Raw genomic sequence first — 19,621 nt, forward strand, 5'->3', positions numbered from 1 at the left:
TAAATGTTCATATTTTCGTCCAATCTATAATGTTCGTGAATAAAGTTTTTTCAAAAAATGAAAAAAAAACCCTAAACCCTAAATCCTAAACCTTAAACTCTAAATCGGGCTAGATCTTGAAAAAAACTTCACTTATGATGAAAAAAATGATCGAAGAATAACATTCGAGAATAACATTACGCATGCTGCACATTATCAGTTTTTTCTTCGAGCGTTTTCCCCAAAAATAATAACATTTATCACAAAGTGTGTTTTTTAAATGTTCATATTTTCGTGTGCTCTTAATGTTGAAATTTGATTTCGAAAAAAATGAAAAAAATAAAAATAAATGTTACTACCCTTAATCTAAAAAAAGTGTTTCCCTCTTGATTATGACTATATATATATATATATATATATATATATATATATATATATATATATATATATATATATATATATATTAATGAATTGTCTAATTTATTTTTATTTAATAACTTTATTAAAAGTAATTAATATATTATTTTCTATATTAAATGCTAAATTTTCAATAATAAAAAGTATTATAATTGAAACTTTAATTTTTTTTATTTTTATTAGGACAATAACTTTTTAATAAACAAAAATATTAAAGTAGACAATTTTTATACAAAGGATATAATAAAATATAAGATAATAGCTATAAAACCTTTCAGAAGTATACAAACCAAAAACAACTAAGAAATGGCCAAGTTCAAATAAACTTGATCTCCAACATTAGCATACCAGTTCCTATATTTTGTCATAATAAATTAATAGTTTTACATCACAATTTGAGATTAATGGTAATTATCTTGAATACATGTTCAAACAACACTGGCAAGAACTTAACTTGACAAACGTGGAATTGATTTGCCCTCCATCAGATGTTCAGTGTGTGATGATGGTTTGGTAAGTGTGGATCATTGTTTAATTTTCTGCAAATTCTCATTGGAAATTTGGTCTCGTGTCTATAATTGGTGGAATCTCGGTAATGTTACCAACTTTAGTTCGAGTGAAATTTTGCGTGGTAACACTATCAATTCAGTCAGCATGTCATCATTCGGTATGAAAATTTGGCAAGCGGTCGTGTGGGTTAGCGCTTACTACATTTGGAAGAACCGTAACAATGTTATCTTCAAAAACAAGTCGTGGTGTCCTTCGGTGGCTTTCAATGAAATTCAAGTTAAATCGTTCGAGTGGATTTCACAAAGATCGAGAGGAAGAAAATTTGATTGGTTAATTTAGTTGAGTAATCCTAGTCATTATCTGACTTCTATGTAAATTGTTGAGATGTACACTATCATGTTTAGTATGCTTGCAATCTCGGCAAATCTGTTAATAATTGTAATCGTGTATCTTTTTTGTGATGGGGAATTGTCCATTGCAAAGTACTCTTTAAAGTACTCTTTGTGTTATATATAAAAATTTTTTGCCTTTCAAAAAAAAATAAATAAATAATGACTACGTTTAAAAACATCATATATATATATATATATATATATATATATATATATATATATATATATATATATATATATATATATATATATATATATATATATATCAAGATCTAAGTACTCCGTTGGAGATACGGGGATAAGAAAATTTGATTTAATTTTATATATTTTTAAAATTGGTGTTCAAATTTAAAAAAAAAAAAAAATTAATTCAGAGATAAGTATTTATTGTGTAGATTTCGAAAAAAATGATTTTTTAACAACTTGTTATCATACATCTGATGTATGATAGGATGTTATCATATATCTAATGTATGATAACCAAAACTAATGAAATAATGACGAATGACTGATGAAAAATAATGTTTAAGGTCTAGATTTTAGGGTTTAATGTTTAGATTGAATTTTTTGACATCTGAATGTGTTTTGCTTTGAGTTTATAAATTCTTTTGTGATTGCAATTTTTTTTATGTATGTTGGATTTGAAAATGAGAATTTTTAAAAAAGACTTTTAATTGTGGAATCAACGATTAGAAATGAAAGTGAATATTTTATAGGTTGGATCTATGGGTTTTGGGAATCAAATTAGGGAACGAAGAAATCGAAAAAAAAAATTGGGGGAAAGGTGTAGCAGGTGATGTGTTACGGGTCAAAGGAAATATTATAATAAGATGAGAATACCTTCATGTGCGGCACATGCCTATACATAACGGAGAAATTTATCAGTCAACTAATGGAGGGACTATAATTGTGAAAATACAAATTTAAAGAACTATCATCACAAAAATAAACCTTTAGGGACTACAAGTGTAAAATAGTAAACCACGGGGACAATCCATGTAATTTTGTCCTTATTTAATAATGAAATTACACAGTTGACAATTAGAAATCATTCAACCAAAGACTTGATTAAACAGCATATAATGGTGCAATCATGCATGCATTGATTTTTCTTCGGTGAATTCTTAATGAACCGTGTTAGTTGAACTACTACTCAAATCAATAAAGTATTCAATGAACTTAGTACCACATTGTTATTACTAAAATACCGACACGTCATGACCAAGTGGACAATGTAAAATTACAAAAATTAGAGAAAAAAAAAAATTAGAAAAATGCTTTATAAATTTCGACATTACCATAGTTCAAACTTACCAAATCAACATGATGAACTCTTGGCTTATGCTCTTGTTTTCTCTAGCTCTTTGTTTTTCAATTTCATGGGGTGCTTTATCCTCCATTTATGATTATGATACATTTACACCATTTACACAAACTGCTGATGAGTTCATAACCTGCATACAATCCAATATCACCACTAATGAAACCTCAATTAATCAACTCATTTTAACCCCTGCAAACTCTTCTTTCTTACCCACTTGGCAAGTTGGTGTGCACATGCTCAGGTTCAATAAATCATCAACGCCTAAACCATCCGTCATCGTGACGCCTATCGACGAATTTCAAATCCGAACCGTTCTTTTATGCGCCAAACAAGTCGGGTACGAGTTAAGGATCCGGGACGGTGGTCATGACTTCGAGGGGCTATCGTACACCGCGAATGTCCCTTTTGTTATGCTTGATCTCAACATTATGAGGTCTGTTGACGTGGACGTTGCAAATCGCACCGCGTGGGTCCAGCCTGGCGCTGTACTTGGTGAAGTGTACTATGGTATATCTCAAGCGAGTAATAATACATTGTATTTCACCGGGGGCCTTTGTGCCACGGTCGGAATTAGTGGGTTCGTAACCGGTGGTGGGTACGGTTACCTATTGAGGAAATATGGTCTTGGTGCGGATAATGTTATTGATGTTCGGTTTATGGATGTTAATGGAAACATTCTTAATAGGACAACAATGGGTGAAGATTTATTTTGGGCGATTCGTGGTGGTATGGCTTCGAGTTTTGGAATCGTTCTTGAATGGAAACTGCGGTTGCTTCCGGTTCCGGAAATAGTAACCGTTTTTAACGTAAACAAAACATTAGAACAAAATGCGACCGAAATTGTATATAAATATCAATATGTTGTACCGAAAATTGATCGTAATTTGGTAATTAGGTCTCAACTTACGACCGAATTTATAGGAAATACAACTCAACAAACCATACGAGTATTTTTTTTCGGGTTGTATTTGGGTTCAAGTGACACGTTGCTTGAATTGCTAGACGAAAAGTTCCCGGAACTTAATGTCACACGAGAAGTTTGTCAAGAAGTACCGATGGTGCAAGCGAGCATAATACTTGGAGGGTTTCCAAGTAACACCACACCGGATATTCTTTTGACCCGACCCGACATTATTAGGGTGTATGGTAAACAAAAATTAGACTACGTACGAACACCAATACCCATAAGTGGACTGGAAAAGATATGGAGAAAAATGTTCGAAACGAACGGAACATTTAGTATATTTTTGCACCCTTATGGTGGAATAATGGATGACTTCTCAGAAACGGTGATTCCGTTTCCGCATAGAGCTGGAGTGTTGTATCATTTGCATCAGATTATGAGTTTTGCCGGTGAAGCGTCGGATACAACGCCAGTTTCGCTTCAGCGTATAAGCTGGATAAGAGGTTTTTTTGAGTTTATAGCATCGTATGTGTCGAAGAACCCGAGGGAGGCCTATATAAATTACAATGATTTGGATTTGGGTGTTGAAAGTGACACTTATGCGGAAGCGAGTGTTTGGGGAGAGAGGTATTGGGGAAGAAGTAATTTTAAGAAGTTGATTCGAATTAAAGCTAGAGTTGATCCGGGAAATTTTTTTAGGCACCCACAAAGTATACCGGTTTTCTCAAAATCTTTGGCTGATATGTGAAGCTCGAGTGTTGATCAATAATGTTTTTGCGATTTTTTATTTGCTGATTAATTACTTTTGTAAGTAAGTAATCAAATAAATAATGTTGGTTTTTCTATCCTATCTACAAGTGTATAAATAAATGGAATAAGCCTCTTTATGGAATTAGTTCACGTTTCAGTCTCTGTTGTACAGAACAATATAATTTTGGTTTAATTCAATTCGTCACTTTTAGATCTTACGATCTAATTTTATTTAAGACAAAATTTTTTTTTTTTGCAACTCTCGTCCCTAATATATCACAATTCTACATCTCTCGCCCTCCCGTCTAGATTCTGTCAATTTTGACCGTCAACTCCATCACGTGCAGAACATGTGAGGGTATTTTAGTCGATGTATAATTTTCTTCTTTATTTTTATTTTTATTTTTTTTTTATTTTTTTCATTTTGTCTTCTCCCTCATTCAACTCAAAACGTAAATCCTAATTTCTTAATTCAATAAAAATAACATCACCATTTCTTTTTGCAAATCTATCCTACACACTTCTTCTAAAAAAAAGCCAACAAGTATTATTATTAATTTCTTCACCCTTCTTCTAATTAAAATTAAACAGGTTCATCAATTTCTTCAACAATTCCTTTTGTTGCTCAAGAAACCCATCATTTCATCAATTTCTTCATCAAGTACTTAAGCAGGTTCAATTTATATCAAAGCAAACACTTCAATGAAGCTCGATTCCAAAAGTCCCCTACAGAATCATGTTCATGAAGCTCGATTTTTATTTTTTATTTTTATTTCTTTAACGCAATTGATTTTTGTTAGGAAACGTTTAACTATTTCTTATTGTATCACCAATTTTGAGCTTTGATTTATGATACAGGCACAACGAGTGATTGGATCAGGAACGTTTGGGTGTGGGACTCCTATTGTTGAGGGGGAAGATTTCATCAGTGAAAATATCACATTTGAGAATTCTTCTCATGAGGTTTTTTAATTTAGATTAATTAAATTAAATTAAATTAAATTGAATTGAAGTGGATTAAGCAACTTAAAACTGAGTATTGAGAGTGGTATAACTTTTCAATTAGAGTTCTGGACAGGCGGTAGCTATCAGAGTAACGACGGATCGATGTGCTTTTTATAATTGTAGGTTTCTTGGTTGGCAGGTAAAAATTGTGTTTTGTACTAATTGATGGCGTTGAGTGTGATTATATGTAGTTGTTAAAGATGATTGCCATTTAATTACTGGGCATCAATAAGGTGGTATAAAATTAGGGTTTTTAATTTGGGAAATATGAACATGAGATGACGAGGATGAAAAGATAAATTAAATAATAAAGAACATAAATAAAATAAAAAGACCAAAGTACCCTCACATGCTTTGCACATGACTGAACAAACGGCTGAAATTGACAAAATCTAGACGGGAGGACGAGAGATGTAGATTTTTGATATATTAGGGACGAGGAATGTACAAAAAAAAGAAAAAGAACATGGAGTCAAATTTGGTGTAAAGTTCATGGACGAGGAATGAAATTTTGTCTTTATTTAAATTTGTGTTTTTTGAAAAAAAAATTAAGGAATAATAAAAAAAAGAAAATATTACACAGAGCAATGACTTTTTTGGGATTGTGCTTGGTTGCTCGCAAAACGTATCATTTGAATATTTTAATGTTAAAAAACACTGCAAACTGTTAGAAAAATGAGCCAAAACTTCAACCACTACATGTGGGTGAAGCACACCAAGTCTTATCCTCAATAATTCGTCTGACTTTTGACTTTGCATTTCAACGATTGAATCATTTTTTGTTCGTTGTTGTTTTGATTGGAACCTGCCATTTTCAAATGAATATTAAATTTTTTGAACCTACCTATGTTCAAACTATTGTAGTTGGTAGAGTTCTATACACATCCTCGAATAGTTGTAACTAGATAGAGGAGCGGCCGCGCTTCGCTGTGACAACGGTATTGTTTTGTGATAATAATATTTTATATAGGTTTAACAAAGTGTTAATGCTCCTCATACTAGAGAAGGTGTTTGGATCATATTAGAGCACTAGTAAGGGTTCCGTGCTAGGACCGTGGTTGAGTCTGTCATCCAAAGACACCATTACTAGCACCAAGCCGTTGGTTAGTAGTTGATCACCCGTGCTCCATATTTTCATTGCACATCATATTTGATCACAGATGAAATGCATTTATTTGTTGTACATTTTGCCTTATTACTTGTACCCGTAAATAATTAATTAATTTAGTGAGTGTGAGGTAGTGTGTGATGAGTGCGTCATAGTAGTTAGCAGTTAGTTTTTGGTTACGTCATGATTAAGAGTCCTCTTAGAATGCTAAAAAATATTACGGAGTATAAGAATAAGCTTTAGAACCAGGGACCATGCGGTAAACCACATGTACAAATTGCCAACTAAGCAAGAGAAGTGACAAGTTATAATTATAAAAGTATTACACAAATCCCAATCATGATATCTTCAGACCCTTATTAGTGGGCGTGATCAACAAAGAAAACACCCCTATCACGCTCCCATCACGCCATTATGGGACGTGATGGAGGAAAAAAATCGATGGCGTGATGACTCCATCACATGGGGGTGATGGGGATTTTGGCCAATCAGATTTTTTTTCTTTTTATTTTATAAATACCCCATTTATTATACAAAAGTAGGACCAAATACCCCATCACATAACCATCACCCCATCCTACTACAAACTCCATCACGCCATCACCTTTACCACATCAGCACTATACCCCACAAAAACCTAAAAAAAAAAACCTCATCAGCCCATCACCACTAAATAAGTTCAAACGTGAGCGCAATATCATCATTCTTTTTTCATTTCTTCAAACTTTCTCCCATTACATTTTCATAACATACACCACTATCAACCATAATATTCTTCCTCACATTTTATTATTATTATTATTATTATTATTATTATTTTGCTTTGTAAAACTCCACCTAACATTCAGTAGGTACTACAGAGTATTATTACTTTATTTATTGTTGTATATTCAAAACTTACCACACATAAAAAAAAACCCACCTAAACATTATCTTCTATCGCTTCTTTCTTCTTTACCCACATCACCATAAACTCCATTTTCGTACTTCTATTTTCAGTGAAAAGAACTCACCATTTTCATACATTTTTCAAAACATAAAAGTAATAATTATCATAAATTAAACAAAGAGCCGTTAAATGGACAAAAAGCTCAGCTTTCTCGCCCTCAAATATGCGTGAATATGACATGATCCAGGGCGAAATGGTTTGTGGCATCGGAGGGCGGCTAGAATGCCAACAACGACCTCAGTTAAATGCTTTGAGGGCGGATGGGGACACCACCGTTGGGAGTGGTCTGATATAACATGAACGAAACGACAATATGATTAACTTAAAACGACATAATTCTCCGCGTGTTTTAATAAATAAGAATTGTTTCGAGTTTCTTGATTTCATTGATCAAGCCTCTATTGTTTGCATTTGAGACCTCAATTGTTGATAGCAAAAAAAGCTTTTAACCTTTGACTATTAAACATAAAGAATTCACCTATTATCTAGGCTTTGATGCCATTTGACAAAAACTAAATTGTTGTAGTGTTTGATAAACAAAGATGAACAATACGAATTACACCAAAGGTGTGTATTGATGGAATCAATGTATAACAATGCTTTAAATAGGAATAAAACACAACAAAAGTTAACCAACTACTTCACTAATCAACTAGAGAAAGAAGTGGAGAAAACTACCCACTTACTGTATCCAAAGAATTGGTAAACTCAAAAATAAAAAAATAAAAAAATAAAAAATTAATAAAAAAATGAAAGAAAATAACAAACTTAAATTTTAACTGATCTGGCCCCTTGTCCTTGTAAGGGGTCTCAGAAATTCTGATGATTTTCTTCATTTTGCTTCGCCTTGAGGAAGGCTTCGGTGTTTTGATTTTTGCACTAATATTTAAACAACGATTTAGGAGATAACGCGCAGAAGGAAACATTCTTTGATAATCACGGATAAGCGGAACATAGAAGGAGATAACACCAAAAGAAATACCAGATAATTTTTTCTTTATCTTTGATAACCTTAGCAGGAATGATATAAGCCCAAGACCAACAGGCATGCATTAAAGATAACTCATAAACAGTCAGTTGCACACGCCCGACGAATGACAAAAATTTATTCTTTCATCCATCAATATTTTGTTTTACTTGGTCCACCGGAATCTTATAGTCTTTATACATCAACTGGACAAGATAAGCGGAACAGAAAGTTATCTAACCGGAGGATGTCGATAAAATCTCATTCCTCAAACCATTCGGAACTACAGAAAAAGTCGTATTCTTTGACAAGCTAGGAATTAAACCAGAGCACAACTTAAATTCCTCTAACGCATCCGCAATGAGTTTAACCGAACCTTTATTTTAAGCAGAAAACACGAACAAGTCATCAACGAATTAAAGGTTGACGATCTCAAGATTTTCACACTTTTGGTGATAACGAAACTCATCAGAATCAACCACATTACGCCGAATTGAAAGAGTTATCCATAACGAAAGTGAACAAATAAGGAGACATTTGGTCTCCTTGTTTAAGGTCACATATATACCTTTAAAATAGCCATGTAATTCTCCATTTATATTGATAAAAAAAGGAAGTATATGCGACGCACTTTATAATCCAATCAATCACAGTTTTATGAAACCCAAAATAGTATAAAATATCGTTAATAACCTTTAGTCAACTGTGTCATATACCTTTTGAATATCTACTTTGAACAATGAACGTATAACGAGCTCGACCATACTCAAGATGACAATTTTTGATAATTTATCGAGTAAATTGGATATTATCTTTAATACGTCTCCCAGGAACAAATGCTGATTGATTCTCACCTTTTTTAACGGTGGTTAGTAACTGACGCGGTCCGAACGCGATATAGGAACCCACCCACCGATCATCTTTTGGATTCATTATTGCAGTCCTACTGCCCCTCACGAGAAAACCTTCACGGTGAATCCCTACGGACATCGGGTGTGGTAAAACTTCCTCGGTTGAGGCTCATACGCATGGACATCTGAAACCTCAAAGGCCATGAAATTGGTTGTTAACCACAAAGGCAATACTATTCTATTTAATATATTACTATTACTACTATAATAATAATAATAAATAAATTTTCATGAGAGATGGAGCGTTGACTTCAAGGGATTTTCTTCCGGATACATTCAGGATTCAAACTCGGTCCGTCTGTTCCTCGGGATGGTTTAAGGATCGGGTTCCTGCAATGTGATTCGAGTTCTCTCCCAAAAGCGCGTCTGTGCGTAACAAATGAGAGTATTCGATGCCGACTACTTGGCTTTCAAAAAAAATTATTATTAATTATTATTATTCTACTCTATTTTATTCTATTATTTTATTTATTATATTTATATTTATTTATATATTTATTAGTAGTATATTATATATTATATAGTGTGTGGGATAAAGATATTAAATTGTTGGTGCTACCATAAACAGCTAAGGGGGATGAGTGAGGGTAGTTGCACACTTGCACCCTTACTAAATAGCCACCGAAGAAAATTCAAAGCATGCATGACTCACCATTGTTGTAGTCGATCTAGTCTTTGGTTTCTGATCCATTCTTTGGTTTCTGATTGTCAACTCTGTAACTTCAAGTATTAAATAAAGACAAAATTATAGGGTTGGCCTCCAAAATTTGTCGATAACTACATGGATAGCCCTAAAGTTTCTTTTTCATGCAATGTCCCTAACGTTTATACATATTGCGTGATTGACCCGACTCTGACAGATGTTAGTATCTTGTTAAGTTGTCTCACATGCATAGCATTTTCATCCATTAATTTTTATTCTCTTTTAACATCCCTAGTTCATGTTCCTCTTCATTAACTGCATCTTAAACCTTATGAATGTTGGATGTGTGATGGATATAAAAAAAACAAAGAAGATTTCGCTACAGCTTTAAGCCACGACGCAGCTTCTCGAGTCACGACGTGTCTTAACACTTGGAATTTTCTGTTTTGAGATCATGATTTAAGCCACGACGCGGCTCCTCTAGCCACGACGCGGCTTAAGGCTGTCCGGGAGTCTGACGAGGAAAACACGTTTTTTTTCTCCCCAAGTTGTTTCTTTGTTGTTTTATGCCTATAAATACATCATATTGTAACCCTAAAGTGAATGTACGAAAATATCAATAAAAATCACTCGAGTTGACCGTGGACTAAAGCAATCTAACCGATTGCATATAACCACGTAATTTTATTGTTTCGTTTTCTCCACTTTTCTTTATTATCGTTCATTTCTTGTTTGTGGGATCACCAAATCTAAATTGGTGATTGTTGTTTGGGTCCATAAATTTCCAACAACTAGTATCTAAAGCATAGGTTTGATTAAAGGGCGCAATTGCGGAAGAAAGAAAGTTTAGAATTGATCAGTTCGATGGGAAGGATTTCGGGTTTTAAAAGATGCAAATAGAGGATTATTTGTATCAGGAAAAACTGCACTTACCTTTAAAGGAGAAGAAACCTTATGATGTTAAACCAGAGGATTGAGATCTACTAGATTGCCAAGCTTTAGGGACGGTTAGGATATCTCTTGCCAAAAACGCTGCTTATAACGTTATTAACGAGAAGACTACATTTGGGTGCATTCACGCACTTACAAACATGTATGAGAGACCTAATGCTGCCAATAAGGTTTTTCTCATGCGTCAATTGTTTAACCAAAAAATGAAGGAGGCTGCTAGTGCTACGGATCATATCAATGATTTTAACAATTTCATCTCAAGACTTGCTTCGGTGGAGATTGTATTTGATGTTGAACTTCAGGTACTGATCTTGCTTTCGTCTTTGCCTGAAAGTTGGTCGGGTACCGTTACAGCGGTTAGTAGTTCTACGGGAACTTCTAAACTCAAGTTTAAGGGAATTCGGGATTTGATTCTTTGAGAAGATACTCGTAGGAGGAATTCTGTGGAATCGTCAGGGTCGCTCTTGAAGAGGCAGGAAGAACAATAAGGGTACAAAGAAGGGTAAGAAATTCAAGAAGAGGTATAACTCTAGGGATCGAGAATCGGCGGTTTATTGGATTTGCAATCAAAAGGGTCACTTTAGCACTCAATGTAAGAATCCGAAAGCGGATAACGCTAGGGTGAACTTTACTTTCGGAGATACGGATGACGCTTTGGTGTGTTGTGTTGAAAATTCGGTTGAAGCTTGGATCATGGATTCGGGTGCATCATTCTACGCTAATCCTAGTAAGGAGATGATGAAGAATTTTAAACTGCATCTATGATGACCCGTCCAAATCCATTTGGACGAATACATCATTCATTGATTTCATAGTGAGGTTTTGACTTCTATGTAATGCGTTTTATAAACATTGCATTCTTTTGAAAAGGCACACCATAAATGAATATCTAATTCAAAGGTCTTTGACATCTGATGATTTCTACATATAGACAATCACCGTAAATAATAGTTTACAATACTACATCTGTTGACAATGCAGTCAAAATAAGATACATGGTGATGATTTTGTGAATGCAAAGTTTTCTCGAATAAAACATGTATGACTCTATGCACATAGCTTGTATAATGTATAAGCAAACAGCGGAAGACTTTTAGGAACTTGAGAATAAACATGCTTAAAAGTGTCAACACAAAGGTTGGTGAGTTCATAGTTTTAATGTTGCGCATAATCTGTATATAAAGGTGGATCATAAGATTTCAGTTGTTTCATCCAGAAACGTTTATCAAAATATTCTACGAAATTGAGCACCCTGGTAACTAAACTTTAACGTTATTATAAGTACCCCTGTTTTAACATACATGCAACCAACATGTACAATACACGCAATCCAACGTGTATTAAACTCAAATAGTATACGTCTGTTTTATAGTTCAGGCTAGGGTTTCTATACCTGGAACAGATGGGGATGTCAAGCCCTATGGATCTATATATAACTACTCGCACCCACCAGTTCTTATATCCGACAGTTACTAGTTACCAAAGCTAAGGAATTTTCGGTTCAAACTCAGTGTAGAATTAAGTATGTACTTGTGTCCATTGCATATAAAATAAAGTGCATATATTCTCAGCCCAAAAACATAGATTGCAAAAGCAATTAAAAAGGGATCTATAAACTCACCTTAGCAGCACATAAGGTCATTCACCGAAATGTGACCGAAACTCGGAATGCAAAATAACCGTAGATCTCAACCTAGAGAACATATGTTGGTCAATACATGTCTAACAAGCTAGGTCAGGTCATAGTGTTTCACAATCCTAATGCTCGAAACCGACATGCAAAAGTTAACAAAAGTCATCTCAAAAGTCAACCTGACCCAATATGATCTTTAAATCTATACATGTTTATTAACATAATATAAGTCTGTAACAACCCAACCCGTAATACAAACGATCACGCGGAAATATCAAATAAATTTTTTTTTTGCTGGAACAGCATATGGCGTGGCGCGCCATATGGCCGCGCGGCGCGCCAAACTGGCCTGTCCAAAAAGTCATGAAATGCGAAAATGTTTTACCACTTCCCGACGTATTTAGACAAAACGCTTTTCACAACCTATTCATATATGAAAAACTAACACGTTCCATTCATAAAATAAGCTTTACGAGGCCGAGCCCACATCGGCCGTTTTACGACTTTCATACGAAAATACAAGTTTTCAATCACATGATTTGTAACACCTAATAAAGCCGAGCATGGCGATTGGGGATACGCTACCCAATCCTAATCAATCCAAAAGCAAGCCTTCTAAAGCAACTACGCGAGTCCACTAGTCCCACGCTTACCCGAGCCACCGCATCCATGCAAATCTATAAAAAGGTAAACAACGAGAGGGTAAGCTAACGCTTAGTGAGTGAGAATATACTACATACATATATATGCATAAAATGGACACGCCACACAAAACCAAATACCGCATACCGGAGCATCCAATCATAAAGGCAAGCTAGTCTAAGCATACCGTAAGATCACTAAGCAACGAGCTAAAGATACATCAACAAAATATAAGTTCACCAACAACGATGTGAACAATGCCAATAAGCTACACCCGGAGGGTTAGCTACATCACGACAATACAACATTATATGTATATATTTCGAATAACATAATTTGCTTACGCTTACAACACAATAACCATGGTTAAGCAAATCTTCTCAAGGGAATGACTTCGCGAAACAAGTCATCGATGTTTATAACAACCATTGTGCACTTAACACTTCGTACACTAACCCCACGGGTGGCATCTTAACACTTCGATACTTCACCCCGGGTGGCGTCTTAACACATCGACACTTCACCCCGAGTGGTGTCTTAACACTTCGACACTTCACTCTTCATTTTACTTGAGGTGGCATCTTAACACGTCGATACTTCACCTCGAGTGGCGCCTTAACACATCGGCACTTCACCCGTTATTCTCTTGGAGTGGCATCTTAGCACATCGATACTTCACTCTAGGTGGTGTCTTAACACATCGACACTTCACCCGGGTGGCGTCTTAACACATCGACACTTCACCCGTCACATTTCTTTGAGTGGTGTCTTAGCACATCGACACTTCACTCGTCACACGAAATGTGGTGTCTTAGCACATCGACACTTCACATCTCACGCTACAACAAATAAATACATTATATACCTATGCATATAATTATTCCACTCACTATATTAACCCTTCGTCATTGGGGTTATATAAGTCCACATCACACGCCCATGTGATAACGTACACAAAAAGTGTGCACCTCGCCAAAGTGGTCAACCAAAACGTACAACCGTGCCAATTGGACCTATACACAAGTCCAACAATTCCACATATACGAGAAGCGAGCTCTATAAGCGAGAACCCCTTCACCCGACCCGCATCCATCCTACACATACATATGCATATAGGATATTAACACTCACCTTGTCACCTTGAAGAATGCTACCGAATAATCCGCAATCGCCGATGGAATGTACCTAATCCATTTATCACATAACAAGTAACACAATTAAGGTGGATATACAAATCAACCCAAATTGACAACTAGTGCAATTTCGACCCAAATGCACTTCCAAGCACAAACCGCGCCCAAACTAACCAATAATCACTAACACAAGTGAGAATGGTCCTAATATGTCAATCAAACCCAATCATAGGTGTTAAACACCTATCTTGCCCAAAATGACACTTAAACCCTAATTTGACCCATAAGAAGTCAATATCACGTCATTAGCAAGTTGTGACACCAAAACATATTTAACTCGGTTCTATGCTTCAACTTAATCCATTTTAAGTTTATAAACCTTATTAAATCGGCAATTGAGTCATAATCATCAACAAACCCTAATTTTGACTCTAGTCAAAATTAGTCAACCATAAGAACCCTAATGGTTTCCAAAACACCAATAATCACTAACACTAGTGATTATACACCATTTACAAGTCTTAAACATGGTTAAATCATTAACCAACCCAAAACCCGCCAAATATCAAAATAGCAAGTTTCCATAAACCCTTTTCATCAACCAAATGGGTTTTACAACTAACAATCTCAAACCCTAACTTGAATATCAAATCTAACAAATGAAATTCGGAGTTAGAACTTACCAATACTACCAAAACATAGCTAGGAGCGAGATGAACAACTTTAAAACCCGAGCTTTGGCTAGAATTCGACTCCTTCTTCTCCAAATCAAGCTCTCTCACTCTAGAACTCTTCCTCTCTATCTAGATGTGGATGAGAGTGTTTGTGTGGGTGAGAAATGAGCTCCAATGGAGTTCTAGATCAGTCTTGATGACCCTAAACCGACCCTAAATGAAAAGAACAAAGTACCCCTCATTTAAACCTTTTAAAAAGGCTGAAAATTTGTAACGTCCTCCCAATAGGTTCTGGAATGAACGTCACTAATATCAAAACAAACCAACATATTATAATAAACGAGAACAATACTAAATGATGAATTTAACTTTAATGAGTACGCAGCGGAAAATGAAATGTCGTTACAATGACAGGAATAACAATATCGTAAATGTTCACATGCAGAAGTAATAAATGCGATATCTCTTGATCCTATGTCCAAGTAGCATCACATAAGCGGTAAGTATAAGAGCTTGAATCAAACAGCACCTGAGACAAAACATGCTAAAGTGTCAACCAAAAAGGTTGAGTGAAGTTCATAGGTTTAACAAAAAGTTTGTCGTTGTTTTAGACCACAATATTTAGTTTGTAAAGTTGATCTCCCGCAGGATCAAAAAGTTATGCCAATGCGTGATATTTAGACTAAACGTTCAAGTTTGCCCCATGACAAGTTGTGTCTGTCCTTGTCGGTTTAATTTCATTATTAAGTAATACAATGACTTGGTCAAATGTATCAGGGACGTTACTCCCGATAGGCCTACCCCCAATAATTAAGCGTGCCGCAGCAATTAAAAATATCACTGTAGGGACTTAGTCGGACATAGCCGGGTATAGCATAGTTTAACAGTTTGGTACTTGTGTCTAAAGTGTAAAAAGTAAAAACAGCATGTGTCTCACCCCAAGTAAAAGTAAGTAAGTTTGCTAGCAATTAAAGAGGGGCTATGAATTCACCTTAGTAAGTAGAGAGAGAGTTATTCCTTGGAATAAAGAGTTGAACGAGTGAGCAGGAAAGTCAACCTATTGACATTTAAGAGTAGTTAAGTGTTTTGCCCATGTTTAAGTTTAAGTATGTGTTTGTTTTACTAAGTTTCTATTCCTAGTAAGTTACTATTTTTATAAAGTTTTCATTTTTAGAAAGTTTCTTATTTTACTAAGTTTCTATGACTAGAGAGTTTCTACTTTTATCAGTGTTTTCCATTTTAGGATACTTGCCGTATTAGATAAGCTTCCAATCACCCCTTTCCCTTCGAATGGCTAATTTAGATCTAGGGGCTTGAGCCATAGGACCCTTTAAATCGGAAATCCAAACCCTCTGCCTAGAATCTCATAGAAACCATTCGTCAAGAAAGTTCGAAGATCTATACATCTCTAATACATATCCCAAAATGTTTTTATGTTACAATATAAGTAGTAGGTTATAGGTGCTAGTAATAGTAATAGTGTATACATGTTATTTATTTTATTTTTAATTGCATATAATTTATAACATTATTTACATGTTTCGGTAAAAATGATAACCGAAGTAAAAAGCAAAAAGTAAAAAGTAAAAAGTAAAAAGTAAAAAAAATAAAAAGTAAGAAAAGAATACTTACTATTAGTAATTCTTCAAAGAGAGAATGAGAGAAATTTTGGTGTGAGTTTGAATGAGAAATGAGGGGTATTTATACTTGAAAAAATTAGGTAAAAAGAATAAAATAATTAAAAGAAAAAGAAATATTTTAATTCTTAATGGGATTTTAAAATTAAAAGTATTAAATGTTAGGTCATGGGATAATGCACAAAATAAAATAATAAAAGTAGTTTTTCCATTAAAATTTTTAATTAAAAAGTAATTTATTTATTTATTTATTTTTTTTTCATTTATTTTAAGGATTTTTTTTATATAAATAAACAAATTGATTTAATGATTTTCCAAGAATATTTGTCAATAATATTTTATTTTATTATTATTTTTATTTAATTAATAAATATAAATTTTGCATAAAAATAATAAATAATTCAGTATTTTGTATTTTTAATAATAATTATGATTTTAATTATTAAACTATAGTTTTAGTAAGTTTGTAAATATTATTACATTTATATATAATTAGATTTATTATATAGTTAAATATATAATACATTAACTAAATAATAAAAGTGATACAAAGTTTATATACTTAGTTAAATTATGTCAAATTATATAAATTAATAATATATTATTTATTTAAGCGTACATTGTTGACTAAAAATTACTATTCGGTCAATATTTAATTGTATATAACAACCCTTAATACATATAGTCAGACATATAACCCTAGGGTTAATTCAGTAAATTTAGAAGTCGAAAAGTGAGGGTTGTTACAGTACCTCCCCGTTAATAAAAAACTTCGTCCCGAAGTTTTAGATAGACTTCTCGGATGCATCAGCGGTTGAGAAGAGATGGGGATATTTCTGTTTCATTTGGTCTTCACGTTCCCAGGTATACTCGGGGCCACATCGTGAATTCCAACGGATCTTAACAATAGGTATGGTGCTTTGTTTTAAGCGTTTAGCAGATCGGTACATGACTTCTACGGGTTCCTCTATGAAGTGCATTTTATCATCAATGCCAATGTCATCCAAAGGAATAACGAGAGTGTCATCAGCGAGACACTTTTTAAGATTCGAGACATGAAATACATTGTGTACGCTGCTAAGTTCAGCAGGTAATTCTAATCGATAAGCCACGGGTCCGATCCTTTCAGTAATCTTGAAGGGTCCAACAAAACGCGGACTTAGTTTGCTTCGTTTACCAAAACGAACGACGCCTTTCCAAGGGGATACTTTCAACATGACTTTGTCACCAACTTGGAATTCCAAATCTTTCCGACCTTTATTAGCATAGCTCTTCTGTCGGCTGCGGGCAGTTTCTATTCGTTTCTTAATCTGAACTATCTTTTCGGTTGTCTGGTGTATGATTTCAGGACCAGTTAACTGTCTGTCCTCTAATTCATCCCAGCACAGTGGGGATCTACATTTTTGTCCGTATAAGGCCTCAAAAGGTGCAGCCTTAATACTTGAGTGGTAACTATTATTGTAAGAGAATTCAACTAAAGGCAAATGTCTATCCCAGCCTTTGCCGAAGTCGATAACACAAGCGCGAAGCATATCTTCCAATGTTTGAATGGTTCGTTCACTTTGACCATCGGTTTGCGGATGATAAGCAGTACTCATGTCGAGTTGAGTTCCAAGAGCAGTTTGTAAGGATTTCCAGAATCTGGAAGTGAATCTACTGTCGCGATCGGATATGATTGATATAGGAACACCATGACGAGAGACAATTTCTTTGATATACAGTTGTGACAATCTCTCCATCTTATCGGTCTCCTTGATCGGTAAGAAATGAGCAGATTTAGTAAGACGATCTACTATGACCCATATAGTATCATTGCCACTAGAAGTCTTGGGCAATTTAGTAATAAAGTCCATAGCGATACATTCCCACTTCCACTGCGGAATATCGGGTTGTGTCAACAGACCAGAAGGCTTTTGATGTTCAGCCTTGACTTTCAAACAAGTGAGACACTTACTAACATAAGTAGCAATGTCAGCTTTCATATTAGGCCACCAGTAGAATTCCTTCACATCGTGGTACATCTTACTGGAACCCGAATGAATAGAATACCTAGTCTTATGCGCTTCATCCAAGACTAGTTCACGGAGATTACCGAAGCGAGGAACCCAAATTCTGTTGCCAAAGTACCGTGTACCATTAGCTTTCACTTGGAGTTGGTTCTCGAAACCGATAGGTCCTTCACCTTCGATAAGTGTTGGTTTAATAGCTTCCATTTGAGCTTCGCAGATTCGTGATATAAGATTTGATTTTATTTTCAGGTTTAAGGCACGAACACGTTTAACATCATCTTTTCGACTGAGGGCATCGGCAACTACATTTACCTTGCCAGGATGATATTCCATCTTACAGTCATAATCGTTCAATAACTCGAGCCATCGGCTTTGCCTCATATTCAGCTGTTTTTGATCAAAGATGTGTCGAAGACTTTTATGGTCAGTGTACATCGTAAACTGGGTACCATATAGATAATGTCTCCATATCTTTAATGCAAATACCATGGCACCTAACTCAAGGTCGTGTGTGGTATAGTTCTCCTCGTGTTTCTTCAACTGTCTAGATGCGTAGGCAATAACCTTTTCACGTTGCATTAAAACACAACCAAAGCCTTGCTTTGAGGCATCGCAGTAAACAACAAAATCGTCAGTACCTTCAGGTAAAGATAGAATCGGGGCTGTGGTCAACTTCTCTTTCAGAATCTTGAAAGCAGATTCCTGTTCTTCGGACCACTCAAACTTCTTCCCTTTTTGAGTTAGCTTCGTAAGAGGTTTGGCAAGAAGGGAAAAATCCTTTATGAATCTCCGATAATAACCGGCAAGTCCCAAAAATTGACGAATATGCTTCACAATCTTTGGTATCTCCCAGTTCTGGATAGCGGTAATCTTAGCTGGATCGACATGTATTCCATTACTATCAAGAACGTGTCCGAGGAATTGTACAGTTTTGAGCCAAAACTCGCACTTAGAAAACTTAGCGTAGAGTTGTTCCTTTCGTAAGAGTTGAAGAATCACGCGCAGATGTTGCTCATGTTCCTTCTCACTCTTGGAGTAGATCAAAATGTCATCAATGAAAACAATGACGAATTTATCGAGATA

At 34.9% G+C, this 19,621-nt stretch overlaps 1 protein-coding gene across 1 annotated transcript; it reads left to right on the forward strand.

Moving 5' to 3' along the window:
* Nucleotides 1-2,621: 2,621 nt before the first annotated feature.
* On the forward strand, nucleotides 2,622-4,424 carry LOC139898366 (berberine bridge enzyme-like 24). The gene has a single exon (XM_071881097.1). It carries the CDS (start codon nucleotides 2,622-2,624, stop codon nucleotides 4,272-4,274), a length of 1,653 nt encoding a protein of 550 aa, XP_071737198.1. The 3' UTR covers nucleotides 4,275-4,424.
* Nucleotides 4,425-19,621: the final 15,197 nt, after the last annotated feature.

Source organism: Rutidosis leptorrhynchoides, chromosome 3, assembly GCF_046630445.1.
Source record: "Rutidosis leptorrhynchoides isolate AG116_Rl617_1_P2 chromosome 3, CSIRO_AGI_Rlap_v1, whole genome shotgun sequence".
In the NCBI taxonomy this organism is placed as follows: domain Eukaryota; kingdom Viridiplantae; phylum Streptophyta; class Magnoliopsida; order Asterales; family Asteraceae; genus Rutidosis; species Rutidosis leptorrhynchoides.

Coding starts and splice junctions, on each gene's coding strand:
- LOC139898366 (XM_071881097.1), top strand. CDS start 2,622: ATGATGAACTCTTGGCTTATGCTCTTGTTTTCTCTAGCTCTTTGTTTT.